This window comes from Hemiscyllium ocellatum, chromosome 15 (assembly GCF_020745735.1).
Source record: "Hemiscyllium ocellatum isolate sHemOce1 chromosome 15, sHemOce1.pat.X.cur, whole genome shotgun sequence".
NCBI classification, from domain to species: domain Eukaryota; kingdom Metazoa; phylum Chordata; class Chondrichthyes; order Orectolobiformes; family Hemiscylliidae; genus Hemiscyllium; species Hemiscyllium ocellatum.
The window spans coordinates 30942565-30970139 of NC_083415.1; the positions used below are offsets into that span (position 1 = coordinate 30942565).

General features: G+C 40.9%; 1 protein-coding gene across 2 annotated transcripts; it reads right to left on the reverse strand.

Annotated features, from left to right (window-relative positions):
* Positions 1-698: 698 nt before the first annotated feature.
* LOC132822923 (serine/threonine-protein kinase 35-like) lies at positions 699-12946 on the reverse strand. Of its 2 annotated transcripts, XR_009645482.1 has the most exons (3): positions 11212-12946; positions 9540-9645; positions 699-1348 (listed from the first exon to the last, which is right to left on the reverse strand). XR_009645482.1 is itself a non-coding variant. In XM_060836330.1 (2 exons), exon 1 carries the CDS (start codon positions 12344-12346, stop codon positions 11246-11248), a length of 1101 nt encoding a protein of 366 aa, XP_060692313.1. In that variant the 5' UTR covers positions 12347-12945; the 3' UTR covers positions 699-1348; positions 11212-11245. The 2 variants fall into 2 exon arrangements, 1 of the variants encoding a protein (XP_060692313.1); XM_060836330.1 differs by lacking the exon at positions 9540-9645 and having other exon boundaries at positions 11212-12945.
* Between the last annotated feature and the right edge of the window lie 14629 nt (positions 12947-27575).

Sequence of the window (27575 nt, forward strand, 5' to 3'; positions counted from 1 at the left end):
GTTCCAGTAGCAACTTTAGTACGGCAAACCTTGCAGAAAAATGTGAAGAGCCAGCCTCCATAATATGTTTGAGCTAGTGGGGGAAATAACAAGAACTTGCATACTAGCGAGAGACCTGCCAGTAATAATAAGTTTTTTGGACTGAAGAATGCTGCTGCTCTAATTTGGTATTCAGTATCAGCATCAAGAACTCCTAGAGCAGCTATTGCATAGCAGTAAAAAATACTGCTAAAGTTAAGACTCTATTCCCAATGTGGAGAGTAGGACACCTGAATTCACAGCATCTATCTGGGCATATGGATACAAAGCTAGGGTTGCTACGAACAGGGACATTAACAGGCTTTGAATGTCATATATTGCCGTGGAGCAAGATTCTATACCATAGTATTTCAATTAGTAGAGTTAAAAACTCAAGTACATTTCTATAGAATTGGGCTTTCCACTTCCAATATTCATTAGCCTAATGAGTTATTAGAATGATTGCCGCAGTTTTTGTTCTTTACTATGATCACATAACTCATGCAGAGCTAGGACAAGTTTATACAAACTTCATGTCAGAGAGAAGACAATTTTTGTCAGCCTTGTTTCAAGTAAAAATCCCAAATACCAGATCCTACCTGACCCAAAGTTTCAGCTATTTATCAAAAGTCACTAAGCGTGTGGCTGGGAAGAAGGAAGAATAACCACAAGTATTTAGCTTCAGTTTCCAAATGGCCAAGCTCTTTATTCAACAAGTTATTTCAATGAAACTCCTGATTTTAAAGTTGAACTAACCCACAGTTTTCAGCCTGCCAGAAGACTTCATCCAGGCCATATTAAAGAAACTGGCTCTCCAGTACATAATCAAAAAAATTAACACATTTTGACATTTAAAGTTCCTTGGATTCAGTATAGCATCAACTAATCTGACAAAATAATAAGGCACTCTGGTCACTCATGCTGATTATTTTAAAACAAATCATACTGGTATATAATAAGTGCAGCTGCTCAAATTCTTGCCAATAACAGCTAATGCTTATAATAAAACAAAAGTTAATCAACATAGGGTCATTCAGCTTTAAGAATTCAATCCACCCAATTAAATCTTCAAGGACACAGCATTTAATCAGATAAAGTGAAGATACAACCAAATAGTGTAAATACAAGTTTATTGCATGGCAAACACTCCCTCCCACCCCAAAAAATAAAATCTTAGCAATTTAATTGCATAGCTTTCCTTGTCCTGATATCAGCTAGTGCTGAAGCTCTAAATGCAGCAAAAAGACTTCAATTTCTGTTCATTCTAAGGAAGCTGTTCAATTTAATTTTCCATTCTTGACAGCAAACTCGTGTTCTAAACTTGTCCAGCCTGAAACAAAAAAAAGGAATAGCTTATAATTTGAAAGTAATCACAAACAAATCTGTAAACTATGGTAAATGCAAGTAGAAAGAAATACAAACGTTACTGGAAATACTTAACAGGTCTGACAGCATCTGTGGAGAAAGGAATAGCATTAATGTTTTTATGTCCTAACCTGTCAGGATTGCTAGAACATTTTGAAATAAAATGTGTCATTGAAATCTTGCATAATTCAACAAAACAGATGGCTTTCACAAAAATTACTGCAACCAAGTCATTATTAAGCTACAAAAATATTTTAAGATATGTCTACATCAATAACAGATTACAATTGAAGTCTGACAAATATTGTTACTATATAAGCCCTTCAAATCAGATGATTTATTCATGATGAAACTGTGGGCAGTAAAGTTGTAATAGGTGACAAAATTCATGCTATAAGTTTGTATTGCACAGAAAAAATATAACTCACAAGGGCGATACATTTGTACTTGTTTTCAATTCTGAAAAGCTTTGAAATTAAAATAAATTTTTGTTCTTTGGTAAACAATTCAGTTATATGAATGAAAACCTCATGAAACTGTAGAAAATTGCTCTTGCATGTGTTTCATCATTACTCTATTTGTTTCCACAATTTCCCACTATTTAAATGCTTTGCAGCTTTGTTCTTTCATATAGATACTTCTGTTCTAAGCCAAAGGTGACTCAAAATTATGATGCATATAATGGTATTATTCCAACACTTCCAAAAGATGGCTGGTTATCCCTGACCATTTGTCATTAGTTAAGGAACAATGCTGTGGACAAGCAAGTTATTCTGGAGACACACCCATAACAAATCAGTAAGAAATTGTTGAAAAAGACATGGCTTTAAGTTTTTTCTCTTGCACACAGTAGGACAATTTGCAATAACACCATAAAGGCAGAAACCAACTTATATGTATGAAGAGAATGATGAATAATTAACAAATGGACGTGCAGTGTTGTCATAAAGAATGCATCAATTGATGATAATTTACTGTTAATTGCCAGACTTTGCTTAGATTTCAAACCAGGCAGGTTGACTAATTTCTCAGGGCATGGCTCGTCACTTGTTCTGCTGAGTTGAAACAACAGTAGTGCATGCACACGTTCTCTCTGTTCATAATGTATCACGCTTCCGCTATGCGGCAGGAACACAAGTGGCTTTTGCCACTAACAAGGCGCTGCTGAAAAGCCAAAAATGCCTCCCACATTTGTAATGTGGTACATGAATTTCGATGCTGGTATGATGCAATATGTAAGCCACACGTCCCAAAGTTTGGTGAATTATATTAAAAATATATCCCCTCAGCACCAAGCAAGGTGATAACCATACCCAATGACGAAACTCGCACAAAACTCGCACCAGTTTCAAAATTAGATGTTATTTTGCAACTGGACAACATTCGCTGGATCAGTGTGTCAGTACAAAGAATCTAATGACAACGATTTTAGGATTGCCAGTCAAGCTTTCAGTATGATACACTTGTATATACTGGGGGCTATATATATTAATACACAGGGCCTTATACTTTGCAAAAAGTGCACAAGCATACATTGCCCTTCAAAATTCATACACATATACATTGCTCCTGTTTCATCTCAACAAAATAGATGATAGTCAACATGCATGGTTTGAAATCTAACTGCTAAGATATCACTAACCATTGAATTTTCCATTCCAATCACTCTACTAGTCAACATACTCTTGTACAGTGTAAAATGTCAGTTTTGTCCCTTATTGGTATTCTTATAACAGGAAGTAACTGCAAACTCTTAACTTTATAAACAGTAAGCATATTTCAGAAGTATTAAACTTGGTTGGGAAGCACATGCAAACACAAATATTCAGAGAAATAGTCTTATCAATGACACAGAGTGGCCTATGACTGATCAATTTTGGCTGAAATCCAGGCTGACCCCCATAATCTTCAATTCATTTGAGTCAAAATTCCAACCTGAACATATTCAATGCCCAACTTCCAGTACACTCGAGGGGGGAGAATTCCAGAAACTAATGTGCCTCAAAAAGAAAGATTCTCCTTTGTCTCCATTTTAAATGGGACCATTTTTAAGCTCTTCTCCTAGATATGACTACCTCAAGAAGGAGCATCACCTTACCATCCATTCCATCAAGGCCTTTCACTTACAAGTTTCGATACAACCATCTCTCACTCTTCGGAATTCAAATACACAAAAGGATTTCCATTCAAAGATTGGCAGATTACATCAAAACTATATCCCTTTGTCTGTTTGGAGATCAGTTCTTCTAAATTCCTCAGAAGATAACCCCCTCATCCAAGGGATTAGTTAATTGTACCTTCTCTGAACAGTTTCCAATATTTTGTTATTTCTTTATGCAAAGTGATTAAATCTGCACACAGTATTATATATGTGGTATAATTAAGGCTGCAGCAACATTTCCTGTTTTTATATTCAATTCCCCTGCAATCAATGCCAATATTTCAAGTCTTCCTAATTACATGCTGTGTCTACATACTATATTTTAATGATTCATAAACTGACTCACCAATATGTCTACACTGTAGAATTCTCTTCAAATAAAAAAATTGCCTATTTTGCCTGCCAAAGTGGATAAATTCACACATTTCAATCTAATGGCCAAACTACCACCGACTCAACCTGAGTAAATCATTTTGTAGATCTATGTTTTGTTAACAACTTACTCCCCTACCTATGTTGGTGTTATCAGCATTTTCGAGCTGCCATACATTTGGTCTCTTCATTCAAATTATGGAATATAGTTGACAGTTGTGGTGTCACTAATCCATATGACAGTCCACGAGTAATAGCTCGTCAACCAAATAATTACCCATTTATCATACTGTTAGCTGACCAGTCCTTTGTGCATGCTATTATGTTATTCTATACCATGAGCTTTTATTTTGTATAACAACTTTTAGCAAGTCAACTAGTTAAACCTCTTGAAATCCAAACAGGCCACGCCCCTTTACACAATTTGCTTGTTACTTCAATTAACAAATTAGTCAAATAAGACTTTCTTTTCACAAAATTATGTTTACAGTCTGATTACTTTGAACTTTTCTATATTTCTTATTATGTCCTTAACAACAGATAAGAATTTCTTCCATGTTAGACTAACTAACCTATAATTTCCTGCTTTCTTGAAGAAGCATTACAGAAGCAATTTACCAATCACCTAGGACTTTTCCAGAATCTTTTTTCACATCACAGCCAAATCAATCAACTAAATTTGCAGCTATATCTTTCAAGACCCAAGGGTACAAGCCACCATGTCCAGAAGACCGGTTACCTTTTAGGTCTAACTGTTTCCCAGTGCTGATTGTTTTGAATTCCACCCTCCTGCTGGCTTCTTAACTTTCAAGCATTCTTGGGATATTTGTTTTTCATATCTTGTACAATATAATCAGACAACATTCCTGTTCAAAACTTCTAACCTTCCCTCATTTCTCACTATTAATTCCCAAGTCATACCTTAAATTTAGTTAACCTTAATAAAAAATACTTGTAAAAGGTCATACTACATGGTATTACATTTCTAGCTAGCTCTCTTTCATACTAAATTTTCCAATTAAGCCATTTTGAAAATCTCTCTACTGGATGTGAAATGCTCTATACAAATGCAAGACTTATCTTTTCATTATCTCTCTAAAACTGACTCCCAACTGCAAGAGTTTGGGCATTCAGATTTAAAAAAACCACTTGTTGTCTGGCACTCAGTTCTATTACAATGTTGTGGATGGATGCAGACTGCTTCACACCAAGAACTCTGAGAACTTCAACTTTTCCACTCCGTTACTGCCATTAGAAACCCTACTTAGTTAGACATTGTTCAGAGGTAACTGATTTTAAAATAGTAGTTATGAGTGAATTTTATTTTCCTGGGCCAGTTTCATGGAGTTATGCTAATTTATTAGCTTTGTTTAAAAAAAAGTTTCAGAATATTTAACTTCTACCTTCACACTGTTGTGTAATCATTTTTAACGTCCTTTTGTTTTTCTGGCAAGTGGTGTGTGTTTTTGGTGGAGGGGGGAGGGCACCCTCTGAGAACCTTCAAATGCAATTGGTTTAGAGAGCATAACAACTACTCCAACTCCATATTGAGAATACCCAGAACAGAGTAGCTGTCCAGGTATGAAAGAAAGCACTTTATACTTCAACTTTGCTGAGATGTAATCAAAATTAATTTCCTACTTTAAACCTCCAACTTTCACATCATTCTATATGAAATATCCATGCAAATCATGTCTTGGAATTTTAGTGTAATGTAAAGGCAGCCATGATCTTGTTCAAAGGCAGAACAAGTTGAAAGAGTAAGATCATGGACCTCCAAAACCTTCCTCTCTACCCTTCCCTCTGATTCCACTCCTCCTCCTCCTAACCTCGTCAGATATTTATTATATCTCTGACCTTCCGCACTACAGTTGTACATTCTGTATTCAAAAGTGTTCACCTTTATCCCTTTGTGTCAACATCTCAAATGGATTTCAGGCAATTACATAACACTGACCTCTTTTTCTGTCACCTCCTTGCCCATTTCATTGGGCAAGAGTCCTCTTTCCCATCCTGCAAACACCTTCAAACACTTCCAACACTATCCCCTCCAACTGACATTGAGAACTGTTGACATTGGTTGCCTTATTTTCTCTACTCCTCTCACCCACTCTAACCTAATGCCATCTGAACCAACTGCACTCTATACTCTTTGGTTCAGTTCTGACTATCAAGTACTAAAGATAGGTCACTAGACTCTAAATGTTAACGGTTTCTGTCCAGAGATGCTGCCAGACTTGCTGAGTTTCTCCAGCAATGTGTGTTTTGTTTGTTTCAAATCTCCATTACCCAGTTTGTTGTTTTAGAGGAAAAGAATATTCAGTTTGCAGCATGCTCTGAAAAAACAACAGGTTTCAGATCCTGTAAAAGGTCAAAAGGCCCATGTACTTTGGTATAAAGGAGATCAGTAGTTACACAATACATGTATTTTAACTATACCCCCTAATGACTACATTAAATTTTATTACATGAATTAAACTACAGTAACCAGCTCACACATTTTTCTTCAAAGCAAAGGCCACTAAATTTCCAAGAAATAATCTTTGACCAAAAATGTTCTTCTGGTTTACATTAACCTTTGTCCCATAATGTTACTGCAAATCTAAATAAATATAAGTTTTGTTGTGAATTCTCTACTCAGTACAGCACTTTGCTCGAAATGTAACTGAAAAGTGAATGCTGGTGGTATGGCTGCCTGAAGTATAAAAGATACAAAGTTGCAACAAAACAAGATCAATGATTCAGGCATTAACTTACTCCAAACTCAAGAGTCAATAGCAACTATCCTTTCATCTGTAAGTAAAAGTGGATAAATCCACAGGAACTGATCAGGTGTACCCTAGAACTCTGTGGGAAGCTAGGGAAGTGATTGCTGAGCCTCTTACTGAACTATTTGTCATCGATAGTCACAGGTGAGTTGCCAGAAGAATGGAGGTTGGCTAACGTGGTGCCACTGTTTAAGAAAAGTGGTAAGGACAAGCCAGGGAACTATAGACCGGTGAACCGAATGTCAGTGGTGGGCAGGTTGTTGGAGGGAATCCTGAGGGACAGGGTGTACATGTATTTGGAAAGGCAAGCACTGATAGTCAACATTCATGTGTGGGAAATCTCACAAACTTGAGTTTTATGAAGTAACAGAGGATTGATGAGGGCAGAGCAGCAGACATGATCTATATGGACTTCAGTAAGGCGTTCAACAAGGTTCCCCATGGGAGACTGGCTAGCAAGGTTAGATCTTATGGAATACAGAACTGGCTCAAAGGTAGAAGACAGAGGGTGGTGGTGGAGGCATGTTTTTCAGATGGGAGGCCTGTGACGAATGGAGTGCCACAAGGACCAGTGCTGGATCCACTACGTTTCGCCATTTATATAAATGATTTGGATGTGAGGATAAGAGTTTAGTTAGGAAGTTTGCAGATGACACCAAAATTGGAGGTGTAGTGGACAGCAAAGGCGGCTACCTCGGACTACTTGATCAGATGGGCCAATGGGTGGCAGATGGAGTTTAATTTAAATAAATGTGAGGTGTTGCATATAGAAGAGCAAATCTTAGCAGGACTTATTCACTTAATGGTAAGGTCCTTGGGAGTGTTGCTGAACAAAGAGACCTTGGAGTGCAGGTTCATAGCTCCTTCAAAGTAGAGTTGCAGGTAGATAGGATAATGAAGGTGGCATTTGACATACTTTCCTTTATTGGTCAGAGTATTGAGTACAGGAGTTGGGAGGTCATGTGGTTGTACAGGACATTGGTTAGACCACCTTTGGAATATTGCATTCGGTTCTGGTCTCCTACCTATTGGAATGATGGTGTGGAAAAAAGGTCAGAAAAGATTTATAAAGGTTGCCAGGGCTGAGGGAACTTGTGCAAAAGGGAGAAGTTAAAATAGGCTAGGGCTGTTTTCCCTGGAGTGGAGGCGGAGGGATTTATCAAAGTTTATAAAATCATGATGGGCATGGATAGGGTAAATAGCCAAGGGAATTTCCCTGGGGTGGGAAGAGTCCAGAACTAGAGGGCATAGTTTAGGGCGAGACGGGATAGATATAAAAGAAACCCAAGGGGCAACGATTTCATGCAGAGGGTGGTGCCAGAGGAAGTGGTGGAAGCTAGTGCAATTGCAACATTTAAACGTAATCTGGATGGGTATATGAATAGGAAGGTTTTGGAGGGATATGAGTCAGGAATGGGTTGGGATATCTGGTCAGCATGGACAGGTTGAACCAAAGGGTCTGTGTCCATGCTGTACATCACTATGACACTACTACTTTATTATATTAGATTCCCTACAGTATGGAAACATGCCCTATGGCATGGAAACAGACCCTACAGTCCAACAAGTCCACACTGACCCTCCGAAAAATAACCTACCCAGGCCTATTCTCTGACCCTATATTTACCTGACTAATGCACCTAACAGAATGGGCAATTTAGTATGACCAATTCACCTGACCTGCATATCTTTGGATCGTGGGAGAAAACCAGAGCACCCGAAGGAAACTCACGCAGACACGGGAGAACGTGCAAACTCCACACAGACAGTCACCCGAGGTGGGAATTGAACTCGGGTCCCTGGCACTGTGAGGCAGCAGTGCTAACCATTAGACTATTTTTTGTATTTAATTTTAATCATGACTTTAAATTCTCCTTATAATATCCTAAATGTGAATTTGCATTACAGGATATACACTACATAACACATGCTCAATTCATGGCCCACAACATAGCAGAGCATGAGATCGGCTACTTACATCTATGCTGTGCTATGACTAGTTTCCAGATCATGGGCTCTGCCCTCAAAAGTTTATCACCACCTGCAGTGCAAAATCAATGTAAAATTGACCATTGCATTTTATGAAGCCAAGCAGGATAAACACTCATGTCCAGTTTGGGGAACTAGCCTCAATACTTCAGATATTAAGAAATGTTGTACAGATCTTCACTGAACTTCTGCCTTTACTATTTTTATATATAAAAGCAAAAATGGCCTGCATAATATTGTTGATCCATCAGGATAAAAGAAAGAACTAATTTAGTTGCCATAGAATGGATTTTTGTGCAAGGACCAAACTTTTCAAAAATAAAAGAAATGAAACTGAAAGTAACAAGAAAGTTGGATTTCCCCAATTTGAAAAAATATTTCTATACATCCAGAGAAAAAACCTTGTAGAATAAATTCAGCAACAGCCAACAAAAATGTTTCATAAGCCAAAAGGGTAAAAGTTTGCAAATATATTTATAGATCTTCAAAACTTCTGCTACTAAACAGAATTCTTATGTTCATCTTACTGTTTACTTGGACAATATTTTGTAACACATGCTTGCAGAAAAAAAACTGCATGCATGTAAAAAGTATAACAAATTAGAAAGCCTAATGAAAATATCCCCAAACTATACACAAATTCAATTGGAACAAGTACATAAGCTTGCCTACAAATTTCACTCCAGACTGAAATATGTCTGACCACTAACTGGTTTTTATGACTAGCAATTTCATTAATTAACAAAATACGAAAATGATTGACTTTCACAATTGCCAGATTTCATCCATAAAGTCTTGATTGTCCTCTTTCTACAATATATAAGAACAGTCAAACTGGTGTTTGCAAAATGAAAAAGAACACTTACATTCAACAACTGTTTTGTTTGTGTACATTTTTGTTCTGGATAATGATATTCTCCTCACCACAGCAATCTGATGGATCATCAATATTCCCAAACTTTCTTTTCATATCTGAAACAATTTTTATAGTGGACTCCATTAACCTATTTATGGCAGAGGTCATGTGATGAGTTCCAGTAAACATTTAACTATACCGTGTGCAATCACGACTGACAATATTTGCTTTGTTGTTATTTTGATTCAGCCACCTTTTGTTCTCATCCTACCTTCAAACTAAAGTGGAGTTAAATTGAAAATGTAAACAAGCTCACAAGTACACCAGAATAGGAAAGGGTCAAGCAATATGCTAAATTCAGAGGAAAAGAGAGGTTAAATGTTTATCACTGATGTATGATGCCATCATTTAGCATAATACCCCTAAACCAAAATCTCCTATCTCAACTGTGGGTTTAATACAAGAAAAATGCCATGTTTACTTTGCTGGAAAGTTCACGGGACTGAAAAAGTTAGATCAGAAATAGAAACAACAGATCATAAATATTAAGATATTTAACCAAAACAGGGAAGATCTATTACTGTTCCAAGTTATGAAAAGTTAATTTAAGAGCAAAAAAAAGCATGAAGTTATCAATTTGAAAGTAACTAATTAGATTAGGGAGTTCTAAAATAGTTATTTATTTGGTGTAATTTAGTGGCATGGATTTAAGCAGTTTTTCTTGATACTAAACAAGAAAACAATGCACAACTTCTCAAGGTCTATTAGCATAATCCATGAAGATAAGAGGGATCAAAACCACCATGTCTCATATTAGCTTATAGACTAATGTTTACAAGCAAAACAATCATCCATAACAATTCTAAGAACTTATTGTATCAACATTAAACATCAGTTTTTCCCATCACTACCTGACCAGCTAAGTAATATTCAGCATTTTCAATTTCTATTCTTAATTGAACATTTGATTCACAATGCACCATCCCCAGAATAGCATACATAAATTTTAATCGTATGCAAGTAAAATACTCTTTATGGTCTAAATGACATTACTAGTAGCTATTTTCAAATGATGTGATTGGAAATAAAGTTTTAGCCCATTCCAATTACTAAGAGTGAAAAGATTCCAGGGTATTCGAGAAAGACTGGGACTTAATTCAAGTGAGGACTGGCTTGAGGGAGTCAGACAATAGACCTACAGCACATTTAATAATCTCAGTTGTTCCTGTCCTTTCTATACTTTTTTTTTCTCGCATTAGTTCTCAGTATGCAATTAGACAGTAAAGAACATAGTACACTTCGCGGATACATGACTTGGAGGTGGGTACACTCTTTTCTTGGATTCTTCGATACATCAAGTATTGTTCGTGCTGCAAGAGAATCATCCCAGAATATGGTTGCTCTCAAAAGAAAAATGCCACCCTCCCTCTTCCAAAAAAGGAATAAAATTTTGGGTTTCTTTCTTAATAATTAAAATAGTCCTTAAATTGGGTGAGTTAAAAATCAAAATGGGGCCCAGAGTTAAGTGTTTGAAAAAGACCACACTTTCAAAACATGTAAAGTTTTGACAAAGTATGCTTTACAATCAAGGAGAAACTATGTACACTAAATAAGGCAAGTGTGGTACATAGAATTACATATAACCAAGAATCTGCACAATCAATATTTTGCTTACTGTATACCTTTTACAAGAGTATCCCCTTTATAATAGATAATTTACGCAGCACAAGTGACCTGGTCCATCCTAGTTTCTAACTCAAATGCGTCGGGACGATCCTGTGGATTAGCAGCCAACATGTCTTTAATAAGCTGTCTGATCCCTTCAGACATGAAAGTTCTCCTTTTCTGCGGGATGTGTAGTTCCATCTTTGGGTTTTCTAGCAATGCTTCCCCTACAGGTACAATCTCACTGCCCTGTCTAACATAGGTCCCAAGCAATTCTTTCTTAGTCTCAGCATCAATGAAAGTTATTCGCTCTATCATGGCCCATATGATGATCCCCAAAGCGAAAATGTCAGCCTTGGCCGTGTAGTGTCCTTCCCAGACCTCTGGAGCCATGTAAAAGTCAGAGCCGCAGGCGGAGGACAACCAGCACTTGTTCACATTCACGTTTTTGTTGGTGGCTGCTCCTCCGCCCACCACGCAAACTTTGCTGAGGCCGAAATCGGCCACTTTGAGAATGGGGACTCCCGACTTCTCGGAGATGAGGATGTTGTCGGGTTTCAGGTCGCGGTGGACGATGTGGTTCTTGTGCAGGAAGGCGATGGCGCTGGTCAGCTGCAGCATGAAGCTGGTGTTGACGGCCGAGTCGGGCCTCCGGGACAGCACGTACTGGTTCAGGTCGCCGCCGTTGCAGAACTCCATGACGAACCAGAGGTAGCAGGGCTCGCCGGCGCCCAGGATCCGCTCGCCCTTCAGTGAGGTCTCCACCAGGCGCAGGTAGAACTCGGAGCGCTTGTTGCCGTGGCTCATCTTCTGGGCCATGCCGTTGCGCTGCAGCACACACTCCTCAAACTGGATCACATTCTCATGCTGCCGCTTGAGGCTGGTCAGAGCCCAGAACTCGGACAGGGCCAGCTCCACGTTCTCCGGGGCGTCGCAGCGGATCTTCTTGATGGCCACCCGGGCTCCGCTCTTCCTCACCACCGCCTCGTACACCACGCCGTAACTGCCGCGGCCCACCTCCTGCACCAGGCTGTACTTGGGCTCCCACAGCAGGCCCGGCAGCCTCGGGCTGTGGCCGGGGCCGGTGCCGCTCAGCGCCGGGCGCTCCTCACAGTCGGCGGCGCCTTCTCTGGGCAGCTCGCGAGTCTCCATGGCTCGCACTCCACATCACTGAGCGACCGAGGCCGGGGCCTGGCTCTCCGGCCCTCCTCCTCCTCCCTCTCCGGGCCTCGGCCTCGGGGCCCCGCTTCACTCCGCTCGAGCTCCAGCTCCAGCGCAGCCGCAGCTCCCGGCCCCCCTCCCGGGAGAAGGGGAGGGGAGGGAGGAGGAGGTGGGGGGGGGGGAAGAGAGGGGAGGGGAGAGGGACCGGGACCGGGCACTCACTCACTGCCTGCCTCCTCACCTCCTCCTCCTGCTGCTGCTGCTGGTGGTAACATCCAGCCTGCCGTCTCCCACGCGATCACAGCGCGTCGCCGACGCTCCCGGTTACGGCGGCCCTACGCCGGCTCGCGCACTCAGTCATTGCCGGGAGTTCGGGGCCTCTCCACTCTCTTTCGCCCCCACGCGCGGCTCCTTTCGGCCAGTCCACGGCCGGCCTCGTGCTCACGTGCCCCTGACCGAACGCGTGCGCTCTTCCAGCTGCGGCTCGGCTCAGCGTCTTGTCATGCCGGTGCATGCACTGTCGCTTACAGAGGTCCACGCAAACTGCTGGCTGTTGTCATGCGATGTCTGTGGCAGGCTATACACTTTGTAATGTACTTCAGTCCCTACCCGCACCCTTGTCATTGCAATGCAGTGCATGTGCAGGCTGTCCTTCCTGTTATGCAATACTCGCATTCAGTAATGCGTATGTCTGCACAGACAGTTCGGTTATGCATACACGATCCATGTCGGGTGTGCACTTAGTAATGTACAGCAGTTCATCTCCAGACAACTGTAGTGCACGCTGTACATTTGGCAATGCATAGCAGTGTGTAAAAGCTGCTCTAACAAAGTCTTATGCGGGCTGTGCACCTTGCAATGCGGCCTCAAGAAACGATAGCTAGTAATGCAATGTAGTTGTAGATGAAGTTGAAGGTATGTTATAGATTCAATGCTTAACATTTCAAGTTTCTGCTGAATGTCAAGTTAAAACTGAACAGAGACCTTGGAGTGCAGATTCATAGCTCCTTGAAAAAGTTGCAGGTAGATAGGATAATGAAGGCTGCATTTGGTATGCTTACTGTTCTTGCTCTCAGTATTGAATATAGGAGTTGGGAGGTCATGTTGCGCCTGTATAGGACACCTTTAGAATATTGTGGGCAATTCTGTTCTCCTATCGAAAAAATTGCATGCAATTCTGTTCTCCTATCGAAAAAATGTTGAGAAACTTGAAAGGGTTCAGAAGAGATTTACAAGGATGTTGCTAGGGTTGGAGGATTTGAGCTATAGGGAAAGGTTGAATTAGGTTAGAGCTGTTTTCCCTGGAGCACCAGAGACTGAGAGGTGACCTTATTGTGGTTTATAAAAATCATGAGGGGCATGGATAGGATAAATAGACAAAGTCTTTTCCCTGGGGTGGGGGAGTCTAGAACTAGAGGGCATAGGTTTAGGGTAAGATGGGAAAGATATACAAGAGACCTAAGGGGTAACTCTTTCACCCAGAGGGTGGTACATGTATGGAATGAGCTGCCAGAAGAAGTGGTGGAGGCTAGTACAATTGCAACATTTAAAAGGTATCTGGATGGGTATATGAATAGGCAGGGTTTGGAGGGATATGGGCCAGGTGCTGACAGATGGGACTAGATTGGGTTGGGGTATCTGGTCAGCATAGACGAGTTGGATCAAAGGGTCTGTTTCTGTGCTGTGCATCCCTATGACTCTTAAAAAAAGATAAGATATTGACTATATATTCATAGTAATAAATAGGCATGTCATTTACACCACTATTCTGCCCTAATAAATGATTAGTATCCATAAAAATGGTACAGAGCTGAAAATGTGTTGCTGGAAAAGCGCTCATTCCTGATGAAGGGCTTATGCCCGAAACTTTGAATTTCCTGTTCCTTGGATGCTGCCTGACCTGCTGCGTTTTTCCAGCAACACATTTTCAGATCTGATACTCCAGCATCTGCAGACCTCACTTTCTCCTCCATAAAAATGGTACAGCCTCGTTCTGGTCTCGGTTTTCCTTCCATCACATTCAGCTTATGCCTAGACATCCTTCCCTGCCTGCCACATGTAAATGCAGAACAAGTAGGTGCAGTCTGAAAACTATTCCATTTTACTTTTATCTAGCCCTCCTTGAACCATCTGGTGGATATCCCAATATACTGATGGTGTTTGCTCCACATCCTGGGAGAAGGCACAGTAGAGGCTTCCTTCCCACCCAAGAGAGCCAAGCAGTCACTTTTACTACCTTAGCTTTTGTATGTCACAGCAGAGATTATATCCATTCCTATTATAGGATTGTTCAGTCTCTTTAAGTTAAATGACAGATATCTTTGGGAGTTAGCAGCATACACGTTTGCTGTAGTATCACTCAAGTTATCTTTGTTGCAGTGTTGGGATATCTACTGTCATCTCACCTTTTGGGAATCTCACCATAAGTGTGCACTGCATGCCAAAAGCAACACTTATCCTGGAAAATAGGTCAAGGTTACAGTGAGATCAAGTGAACATCCTACCCTACTGCAATTTTATCTTAAGGAAAGTCTGTCCAAAAATCCAAGAATATCAAGTTGCAGTATACAGTGAACTGGTTATATTGCCCAGGAGAATGTTACCTAACATCTCATGAGATAGAAGAAAGGGAATTCAAGAACAGGAAGTGGTTTAAAGAGTCAAAAGGCTTTTCTGAAATACCAGTCCTATTATCGCATGTTTCAATTTTTCTAATGCTGAGAAGCCCTTCCAGTTGCCAATTGTTTTTTATTCCTACACATTAATACCACTAGGCATAGCCTCAAAAATTTCCTGCTTTATCTCTTTTGGAAGTTTGAAGCATATCCAACATTAAACAGGAAAAAGGTTATTGGAAAAATTACAGAAAAATAAAACTACAATGAGTAACAGATGGAACTTACAGAATATGCTGCATGCCCACTGCTGCAATACCAATCTAAAATAGAGACTTATTGTCATGGTCAAGAACTGATAGAGTAGTAGGAATTGTACTCTGCATTTAATTTTCTGAAGCTGTTCGTCAATAATAATTTACTTGAAAGTCATAGCTGTATTGGCAATGTGAATTTATGTAGCACCTTTAATGTGGTTAATATGGCCCAAGACCTCTCAGACATGGTTTCAAATGAATTTGACATCGGGGAACATGTCTAGGAATTTCCAACTGGAAAGGATTGCATAGAAAAGGAGAGGAGAGGAGAGTCAATGAAGGACATTTGAGAGAAGGGATGAAAATGTTAAGATAAAGATATTTCTAGACCAGACAGTAGTTTAGATCAGAAACCAGATGCTTATTGGCAGCAGAGGCATGGATGGGCTCAAGTTTTACAATGTCTTCAAGGTTGGAAACTGGCTGGAATAGTTGAATCTAGGGATATCAAAAGAATAGATGAAGGTTTAGCAGCAGCCAAGCTGAAGCAGGGGTAGAAATTGGCAATATGTTAGAGGTAAATGCAAGCAGTCTAGGTGATGGAGAAGATATAATACCAGGACTTTGAATATTGTAGGACTGAATACAAATATGCTGATGAAAATATCACTTGGAGAAGTAAGTTTAAAAATGTAATCTGTCTCAAATAATGTAAATAATAAGAACAGTGACCACACTTCCAGTTAAAGAGTGAGAACAGTGGTAAGTTTTCTAAAACAAGCATTAAATGGATAGTTAGATTTACAGTATTGGTATTGTTCTATTTAATGTTTTTTAACCTTGGCATTATGTTCATTTGAACATCTTTTTAACAAATTGGTACAAGGATTTTCTCATTTTCCTCTGATTTAAGAAAAATGCCTTACTTGCTTTCTGAATCAAATGTCAACAATAGCATTTATAGAGTCATAGAGATGTACAGCATGGAAACAGATCCTTCGGTCCAACCCATCCATGCCTATTCTAACCTAATCTAGTCCCATTTGCTAGCACTTGGCACATATCCCTCTAAACCCTTCCTATTCATATCCATCCAGATGCCTTTTAAATGTTGTAATTGTACCAGCATCCTCTGGCAGCTCATTTAACCCATATCCTTTTTCTTATTTGTTCCCCAAATTTTGTAAAAAAAAAAGGTGAAAGGTAGACTTCCAGAATATTTACTATTTCAGAATTTTAAATGGGTCAATTAACATCTTATAAACTGCCCTAGAAGTCAAATAGTTTGCTTGGGCATTTTAAACACTGGCTTTATGTAGCAGTGGAGTTATAGTTCACATTCTGCTCCCAGGGGTGGCGTTTTGCACTATTTATTTTACATATATTCTGGAGGAGCACTGGGTCATCATTGTGGAGTTAACTTGCCACTGTTGCATTAAGGCATAACTGAAGCCATTTTAAATCCATACAAATTGGCAATACAAATATAGCCAAAGACATTTCCTTTGTTCTGCTTCCTACAGAGCTCTGACTTACTATGGACTTAAGTACAGTCATTGAGTATCCTGACATATCACTATTACAATCACAAATGTTAGAAATCAAAAGATACCAAAATACAAGAATTCTATTCTGAAATTTCAAAACAGACATTTGAAATTCAGATCAAAATTAGATATTCATATTAATTTGATAATGACCATGCCATTTAACAAAATAACTATTTCCTTTCCCTTGTATGATGAATAACCTGAAATAACCAAATTTAAATAATATAAACAAGTTGAAGCTTTATTTTATAAAATCTGCAATGATTGCTATATTGATTTAGAAGTGTCTCATTATTGAAAAACAATTAATTTCTGGTTTATAAATCAGTATTATCAAATGTGTAGTCAATTTGGAATATTATATACTTCATGTAAAAGATGGATAAAAGATAAACACAATATCATTTAATTTTCTATTATAAATCCAGTTTTCTAAAAAGATAATTGGCAACAATTTTTAGAGTCAGTTTATGATGTCTATCTAATAATCAAGGCCATAGTACATGCCAGGTTATTACTCTTACAGGTTTCCATTTGCAGCAGTCAGCTACAAAACTGTAGGTTTGTAATATTTCAGATGTTACTTCCTAAAGAAGATTCGTCCTCCACTGACAAAATACCTGTTGTAATATTTACTCCATTGACATTTCTCAAAGTTCGGTAATACAGAGAAACAGGAAGGTCAGTTTGTACTGTCAAGGCAAATCAAGTTATGCTGAAACTGTTTAGACATGTTTTGAAATGTCAAGCTGGTTTTGCAGCAACAGTCTTTTTGCCCCAGGATAAGAATGTCCCATCAGTTCAAATGCATTAAGAGATGCATTTGGTTTTTAAGATAAAGCAGAATTCAGGCACTTAAAATGTGTTAAAAGACCATGAATTCTCTGAAATGATATATGGAGACATAATATGATTTAATCAGTTTCATGTATTCACAAGTTGCTGGTACAAATCAGGCAGGACAATTGGGCCACCGACGTGGAGTAATTAGTTAGACAGCTGAACAATTTTGACTCTAGGATCTCATTTTGAATATCACATTCTAGCAATCTGTCCATTTTCTGCCCTGATTCATAGCTCATTGATTTGCAGGATGTATTTCCACAGGGCATGATGACTGCTTCAAGTACACTTATACCTCTTAATGCAAAGCCCTTTACATCTGTTCAAATTATGTTGCAGCGTTTCACAATATAAGCTGAAAGATGTCTCACGGTAGAACACAGTGGTTCAGTGATGTAGCAATTAAAGGTTTAGTGGAACACAGGAAGCCCCTGAGAAAGGTTCCCTCACCTGCAATGTCAGGATGCTACCAGAAACACACTGCAGCAGGCCTAGATGGAAGTGGTCCAAAATATCAATGCAAGAGACATTATCAATGCAGTACAAGCTTGCATGTCATGAAAAGTTCAATAGTCATAATCCGATAGGAAAGTTGGGAGTGATGCTCTCCTATTTCATTATCTCTATGTCAAACATTAATAATTCCCTCCTTTCCTCCAATCACTAGGGCACACTACACCAACCCTGTTTTCTTAGTCAAATCAAACTCAGCTGTAGCAGCTACCTTCGCAACATTTCCAAACAGCATGCTGCTTTTACCTTGTAATAACTGGAAGCATTTCTCCCCTCTGCTAATTGCTTTTACAGTTCAAAGTGGAGCCACTTCCTTGCGCATTACCACTTCCCCATCCTGCTTGCACTGGCCAGCTCCTCCCTCTCATCGGGCACACAATACGAAATAGGCTCGCACATCCACAAAGCACTTTACAAAGAACACAAATTTACTCCCACTCTTCCTGCAAGGACAGTGTCTCACAATAGCTAGAAAGGAACAAAAAGTAGTTCTGGCACAGTCTGCAATTAAGTCTTCACTTGCATGGAGGAAGATGCTTTGGGTATTATTGGGCCAGGCAAAAGCACACAATCCTCCCCTTCCTTGTCTTTTCCATCTCCATCTCTCACAATCTATTATAGTTGCACTGACTCAAACAATTACTGGGATTGGACCGCTCCCCAGCCTGCCTTCTGTAAAGACTCTATTCCATTCTCCCTGACCCTTTGTCTCCACTATATCATGCTTCCTACACTGTTCCAATGATGCATAGCTGAAAGTCAAGCAGCAGGGTTTTTTCAGTTAATCACTTATTAAAACTATTCCTTCATGGGATAAGAGCATCGCTGGCAAAGTCATCATTTGTTACCCATCCCTAATATCCCTTGACTTAAGTGGCTTGTTAGACCACTTCAGAGGGATGTGAAGAATCAACCACTTTGCTGTTGATCTGGGGTCACATCCAGGAAGACAAGGTAAGGCAGCAGATTTTATTTCCCTACTGTATGGCTTTTACAGCAATCAATGATAGATTCAGGTCATCATTGTTGAGTCTGCCTTTACATTCCTGATTTTTTTCATCGAATTTCTAACAACTGGTATGGTGGGATTTAAACTCATGTTACCAGAGCATCAGCAATCCTCCTGGATTACCAGTTCAGTCACATTAACACTACTCTAAATTCCAGACTTAACAATTTTGGATCATATCAATGCTGTCAGTTGTGGTTCCTCTACACACATCCTTTCCTTGACACCTTACCTTTTTTTTCCCTTTATCCCTTCACAGGATGGGGGCATCACTGATTAGGCAGCATTTATTGCTCAATCCTTGTTGCCCAGAGAGCAATTGAAAGTCAATCTCATTGCTGCGGGTCTCGAGTCACATGTAGGCCAGACCAGGTAAGGATCCAAAGTTGACGAGTAATTTCCTTCCCTAAAGGATATTAGTGAACCAGATGGATTATTCCCAACAATCAACAGTGGTTTCTCGGTCATCATTCCTGACTCTTAATTCCCGATTTTTAAAAAAAAATTGAATTCAAATTCCACCTTCTGGTATGGTGGGATTCAAACCAAGATTCCACAGAACATTATCTGAGTTAACAGTCCAATGATAATACCATTAGGCCATTACCTCTCTTTTTGGGTTTGGCACAAACGTCTCTCGCATTACTTCTTCTCGTCCTGTCTTCACTGAAATGATCACTGTCCATTTTTTTTTTGTGCTTTCTTCTCCTCACCCCATATGCATTTGTTCAAAAACTTAAAGTATTTCTAACATTTTTGAGTTCTGTTGACATTTCAGTGATCTAAAATTTTGAATTTCTGCCCTCACTGGTGGTGAGTTTGAAGGCAGGAAGGACATTTCATTAAGTGGGAAAGTATTGTATTTGAATCTGGTCTCCTTTTCCACTTTTCTGGGATTAAATGCTGTGTGAGAAGACCTGTGGTGAACTTTCTGCCCCACCATGAATCAAAACCCTTAACTGGCAAATTTATGACCACTTTATGTACACCTGGCGAAGAATCTCACCTGGACCCTCAACACCAGCTCCATAGCCAAGACAGTCCAGCAGAGTCTCTACTTTCTGTGCAGGTTGAGGAAAGTCCACCTCCTACCTCTACCGCCTCCCCCCCCCCCCATTCTCACCACATTCCACAGAGAGATCATTCAGAATACCCTGAGCTGCTGCATCACTGCCTGGTTCGGGAATTGCACCGTCTCAGATTGTAAGACCCAACAACGGACAATGAGAACAGCTGAGAAGATTATCAGAGTCTCTCTTCCCTCCATTACAGACATTTACATCACACGCTGCATCCAAAAGGCTAATAGTGTTGTGGAAGACCCCACACACCCCTCACTCAAACTCTTTTCCCTCCTGTTATCTGGCAGAAGATACCGGATCATTCAGTCTCTCATGGCCAAATTGTGCAACAGATTTTTTTCCCCCAAGCCATCAAACTCCTTAACGCAGTATGATTGGACTCTTTCCCATCTGAAATCCTTTACATGGCTTCAAATTGCTGAAAGAAAAATATCTATTATTTATCATTCTTCCATTACACTGTTTTTTGCAGTTCTAATGCACTTTATGCTGTGTATGCTTATGTAGTTTGTGCTGTCCATACAGCACCCTTAGTCCTGGAGGAACGCTATTTCTGTTTTACTGTATCAGTTTTACTGTATCAGTTGTATATGATCGGAATAACAAATAAAAGCTCCTCTTCTCTAATTTAATTAAGAACAGGAGGAGGCCATTTGGCCCCTTGAGACTACTCCACCATTCAATACTCCTCACATTGATTTTCCTGCCCTTTCCCCATAACTCTTGGTTCCCCGACTGATCAAAAATCTACCTACCTTAGCCTTATATGTACTCAAGAACTCTGCCTTCACAGCTCTCTGTTAGATACAAAAAAATTCAGATGATGGAATACAAAGTAGACAAGCAGAAGACTGGAAGTAATCAGCAAGTGATGCTGCCCGGCTTGCTGTGTTCTTCCAACCTCTTGCTTGTCTACTCCACAGCTCTCTGTGGTAACGAGCTCTACTCCTCTTTGAGGTAAAAAAAGTCTTCCTCATCTTGATTTAAATTGGTGCCCCTTTATTCTATTGCTCTCTGGTCCTAGATTCTCCCTAGAGGAGAAACATTCACTCAGTATTTATCCTGCCAAGCCCCTTAAAAATCATATATGTTTCAATGAGATCATTCTCATTCCTCTAAAATCCAATGTATAGAGTCAGAATCTGTTTGGCCTTTGCTCATAAGACAATCCTTCATACTGGGGGTCACCCTAGTGACCCTCCTTTAAACTGCCTCCAATGAAATAAGAATTTTGTTAAATAAAGCAACCAAAACTGCTCACAGTACTCTCAATGTGATCTCATCAGTACCTTGTACAGTTTCAGTAAGACATCCCTACTTGTACATTCCAATCACTTTTAAATAAGTGTTCTCCTGTGTTCTCACTTTCTAGTTTCATGCACAGATCCTTTGCGTTGTGGCTTTCTGCAGGTCCCATGCTACTGCTGCTGGGATTAACCATGCAGCAGGGGAACCTGTCACTATGCAGCACACAGAGCAGTTGATCTTTCTGGCTACTCAGTACTTTATAAAGTGACTAGGTATCTTCTCCCCAAGCTTCCACCAACTCATTGCCCTTACTGCTTCAACTCTGTACCTGCAAATCTCCCCCACCATGTTACTTAGCAGTGTCCTTAGTTGTACTTCCAATAGCAGTAACTACCTCCCCAATAGCACTGCTCAGCACAACAGTTGCTGACCTCAAATTAGCCATCATTATGTCAGGAGTCAGGACTTTTGCCTCAGGAGCTCGATTCCAAGGGTTGATCCACCAGAGACTTACCTACTGCCGGATTGCCTTGTGAATCAGCAGATCTTCCCAAAACGAGGCAGTGGGGATTTCTCACCAGCACTTCAGCCTGTAGGTTTGACCCGAAGCCACAGCAAGATTCTGTCCTTTAGTATTATTTTCTCTCTTTACAGATATGGTTGAGTATTGATAGCAATTTTTATTTTCATTGCATATTTCCAGTATCTGCAGTTTTGTTTTTGTTCGGTTAGTTACAGCAGCGACAAAATACCTCTCTTTGCTTTTCTTGTTTGCTCTTCTCATGTGATGTGATCACATTTACAACTGGCCTGGTCGCCTGGCTTTGCATTGCCACTCATTTGTTACTGTATAACTTTTGTATTGCTTGTTGATCCTTGTCCTTCTTCCCATTTTAAGGTCTATCACATACGCCAGGCCTTTCTGCAGAAGAGTTGGAAGATGAAAACCTCCTTTAACTTACACCATCACCCATTCAATCTTTCTCAAGCAGCAGCTTAGTAATCAGCACCCCCATGTGCAGTAGACAATATGTTAGAGGAATCTACATTAACTTACTTGACATTCTGTGGCATGTTAAGTTCATATCTTGGAACAAGCAACGTTCTTCCTCTGAGTTAGCCTGTTGTGCTGTCCCCATATGTTTCTTTTTGACCAATTAGCGATACATCTGTTGTCAGAAAAATACTACGTCAGTAATTAATGCTCGAGTGACTGAACACCTTGAACCTTTTCAGCTGATCAGAAAAGGCCAGCATGGATATGTCAAGGGTGTGACCCTGGAAAAAACACAGCAAGTCAGGCAGCATCCACAGAGCAGGAGAATTGACATTTTGGGCATAAGCCCTTCATCAGGAATGTGGAGGGGGAAGGGAGCTGAGCAATAAATAGTGGCGTGAGGGTGTAGCTGGGGGGAAGATAGGTGGGATGCCGATGAGTGGCTGCAGGTAGGAGGTGATTGGGATAGATCGAAGGGGTGGGTGGAACGAATGGGTGAGAAGGAAGATGGACAGGTGGGACAGGACAAGGGGAGAGGTGTGGCCACAGGTCTTGCATCTCGTGTGGTGGCAGGGGATGGCGCTGGGCGTAGGAGGTGGGTTGGTGAGTAGCATGGACCTAAGGAGGGAGTCGCGAAGTGAATGGTCTCTGCGGAACACAGATAGGAGTGGGAAGGGAAATATATTTTTGGCAGTGGGGTCTGACTGTAAGTGATGAAAATGGCAGAGCATAAAGCACTGCATCTGGAAATTCGTGGGGTAGAAGGTGAGGACCAGGGAGGTTGTATCCTTGTTGTGATTGGGGGGAGATTGAGGTTCGAGGACGGAGATGCGGGAAGTAGAGGAGATGCGTTGGAGCACATTGTTGATCACATGGGAGGGGAATTGCGATTCTTGAAATAGTAGGACTTCTAGGATGCCCTGGAGCGGAATTGCTCCTCCTGGGAGCAGATACGACAGAAGCAGAGGAATTGGCAGTAAGGGATCGCGTTTTTACAGAAGACAGCACGGGAAGAGGTGTAGTCAAGGTAGCTGTAGGAATCAATTGGTTTGAAATAGATGTCCATGTTGAGTCAGTCACCAGACGCAGAGAGAGGTCCAGGAAGGGGAAGGAGGTGTCGGAGATGGTCCATGTGAACTTGAGGTCAGGGTTGAAGGTGTTGGTGAAGTTGATGAACCATTGAACTTCCTCATGGGAGCACAAGGTGGCGCTGATACAGTCATTGCTGTAGTGTCGGAAAAGGTGGGGGATGGTGTCCAAGGCCTGAAAGGATCATTTAAAATCCAACAGAGATTTTCCTGCACAACCTCCCACCTCATTTACTCCACCCATTGCTCTCGATGTGGTCTCCTCTACATTGGGTAAAACAATGACTGCAGATGCTGGAAACCAGATTCTGGATTAGTGGTGCTGGAAGAGCACAGCAATTCAAGCAGCATCCGAGGAGCAGTAAAATCGGTGTTTCGTGCAAAAGCCTTTCATCAGGAATACAGGCAGAGTGCCTGACAGGTGAAGAAATAAATGAGAGGAGGGTGGGGGTGGGGAGAAAGTAGCATTGAGTACAATAGGTGAGTGGGCGGGGGGGGAGGGGAAGAAAGTGGTCATGGAGGAGGGTGGAGTGGATAGGTGGAAAAGAAGTTAGGCAGGTTGGACAAGTCATGGGGACAGTGCTGAGCCGGAAGTTTGGAACTGGGGTGAGGTGGAGGAAGAGGAAATGAGGAAACTGTTGAAGTCCACATTGATGTCCTGGGGAGACATCGGGGAGACTGAGCGCCAACTTGCAGAGTAATTCAGGGATCATTTCTGGTCTACACGCACCAAACAACCCACCACCCGCTGGCCAACCACTTCAACTCCCCCTCACACCTCCCAAGGACATGCAAATCCATGGCCGCCTCCACCACCAAATCAAAGCCACCTGCCCAAATGGAAGAAGAATACCTCATTTTCCACCTCAGGACCCTACAACGACACGGCATCAACATTAATTAAGAACTAGGAGCAGGAGTAGGCCATCTGGCCCTTCAAGCATGCTCCGCCATTCAATAATATCATGGCTGATCTTTTTGTGGCCTCAGCTCCACTCACCCGACCTCTTACCATAACGTGAAATTCCTTTACTGTTGAAAAAATTCCCCCTATCCACCTATCTCAATTTTAAAAACATTTACTGAAGAAGCTCAGCCACTTTGTGGGCGGCACGGTGGCACAGTGGTTAGCACTGCTGCCTCACAGCGCCAGAGACCTGGGTTCAATTCCCGCCTCAGGCGACTTTGTGTGGAGTTTGCACGTTCTGCGTGGGTTTCCTCCGGGTGCTCCGGTTTCCTCCCACAATCCAAAAATGTGCAGGTTAAGTGAATTGAACGTGCTAAATTGCCCATTGTGTTAGGTGAAGGAATAAATGTAGGGGAATGGGTCTGGGTGGATGGTGGGTCGGTGTGGACTTGTTGGGCCAAAGGGCCTGTTTCCATGCTATAAGTAATCTAATTATAAAAAAAGTAATCTAATCTAATTACTTACTGGCAGGCAATTCCATGCATTCACAACCCTCTGGGTGAACAAGTTCCTTCTCAATTCAGTCCTAAATCTGCTTCCCCCTAATTTTGAGGCTATGTCCTCTTGTGCTAGTTTCACCCATCAGTGGAAACATCCTCTCTACTTCTATCTCATCTATTCCTTTCATAACTTTATATGTTTCTATAAGGTCCACCCTTATTTTTCTAAATTCGAATGAATATAATCCCAGTCTACTCAGTCTCTCCTCAAAAACCAACCCCCTCAACTCTAGTGAACATTGACTTCACCGGTTTCCAAATCTTCCCAACATAATCTCAACCCAGATCCAACCTTCCAACTTGGCACTGCCATCTTGACCTGACCTACCTGTCTATCTTCCTTCACAGCCATTCACTCCACCCTCCCCACCAATCTATCACAAACACCTCCCACCTGTGTCCACCTCTCACCATCCCACCTACGGTCCCCTGGCCCCACCCCATGCCCTATTTATCTCTTAGCCCTCTTCCCCCTCCACATGCCTGATGAAGGGCTTATGCCCAAAACGTTGACTCTCCTGCTTCTCAGATGCTGCCTGACCTGCTGTGCCTTTTTCCAGCGCCACACTTTTTGACTCTGACTCTCCAGCATCTGCAGTTCTCTCTTTCTCCCAGCATGGATATGTGAAATATACATCATGACTGAAGAACGTGATTGATTTATTTTTGAAAAGATAACTTTTCAAAAATAATGTGTGTGTCCTGAGTCATTAGAGGAGCAGACAGTGAATGGGAGACCCCAGATACCAGCTCTGACTTTCATGCTGGCACTGTCACCTCTATTCCAGCGTATAGGAGGTTTGAAATTACATATCCCTCAGGCAAGTTTAGGTAATGATGATATGACAATACATGCAAATAGGTCTCTCGCGGCGGTTCAGAACCTAATTGCAGAATTGGTCATTTTTTTTTCCTTGAAAAGGAGAATCTAATTTTTCCAACTGACTTGCCATTTTCAGGTTGTTGAGGGGCTAATGAGATTCGATAATTTTGCTCTCATAGCTAGAAATCATTGAATGGGATGCCAGGATATATGTTTGGCATGTTAGTGACCAATGGAAGGAGCTAGATGATGATAAGAGGTCATACGCCACCTTCTGCAAAGTGATGTTGAGCCAGAGTTGGCAACTCCAACTCCAACAAATGCTGGCCTTTCCAGCAATGGCCTTCTACCCATGAGTGCATACAAAGAAGACACTGTTAAGAGATCCAGTTATCACATTTAAATTGAACCTGAAGTGATTTTCTATGCATTTAGAATGGAATCAGCATCAGCCCTACTTTTACCCCATTTGGAATTGGCAATGCCAATCTCTACGGGCAAAGATCAGATTTGTTTTTAGCCTATGCTTTCAGTTTCCAGTTTTACAGTTCAGCTTTTAGTACCTTTTTCATGATTAATTTTTGTTGATATCCAGTTAAATTCTTTGGTTTTAAAAAATCATATATGTTGTATAAATTGTAATATATGGATCATTAGAATTAAAATGATTCCAGCATTATTACATGAAATTACACATAGAATATAGAAGTATGACTATGATACACTGCTTAAAGCTTGCAGCACTGACTGGGGTCTCAGGTTCACAATTGAAAGTCAGCCATATTAAAACTGGCTTTTGTTGCCCTTCATATTATGAAAGAGAGCAAGAAGGGACCATTTGCAAAGTGAACAGAGAGACCTCTAAGAGAGTGGAGGTTAGGCACTATTAGATTGAATGGATTGAAGAAGCAGTTAGTAGTCATTACCTCCCAGCAAGGCACATGGAAATCATTGTTGCTAAATTAAAGGGGAGTGGTAATGTACACTCTCACTGGTGTTTGACTCCACGGGCAGCACACAAGAATGGAAGAGACCGACAGCAATGGGGTGTGCACTGGTCTTCCAGGGTCAGCATGGTTTTGTGAAGGGGACTTCATGTCTGACCAACTTGATTGAATTTGTCAAAAATGTGTAAATGAAAGCAATGCATTCAACATGATCTACTTGGACTTCTGTTTTTGATAAAGTCCCACATAGAAGACTGGTAACAAAGTTAACAGCCTACAGAATCGAAGGAAATATTTCTAATTGGGTCCAGAATTGGCTGCGTGGCAGGAAGCAGACAATGATAGTCAAAGGGTATTTTTATGACTGAATGCCTGTGTCCTATAAGGTTCCCCAGGGATCATTCATTGGGTCCTTGCATTTTGTGGCATATATAAATAGACTTGAATGTAGAAGGGATGGTCAGTGATCACAGATGATATGCATGTTGGTAGGATGGCAAATAGTGAAGAGGATAGCCCTAGATTTTAGGAGGGTAGATGGGCTGATTAGTGTCAAATGGAATTCAATCCAAATAAGGTGAGGTAGTGCACTTAGGTAGGAGAACCAAGACAGGAGAATACATGATGAATGGTAGGGCCCTGGGAAGCAGCAAAGATCAGAGTCCTTGGTGTGTATGTCCGCCAGTCCCTTAAGTTGGTAGGACAGGTAGATGAAGTGGTGAAGAAGGTAGTGAGAGACATGCCTTTATTAGCCAAGGTGAAGAATTTAATAGCGGGGAGG

Coding starts and splice junctions, on each gene's coding strand:
- LOC132822923 (XM_060836330.1), bottom strand. CDS start 12,346: ATGGAGACTCGCGAGCTGCCCAGAGAAGGCGCCGCCGACTGTGAGGAG.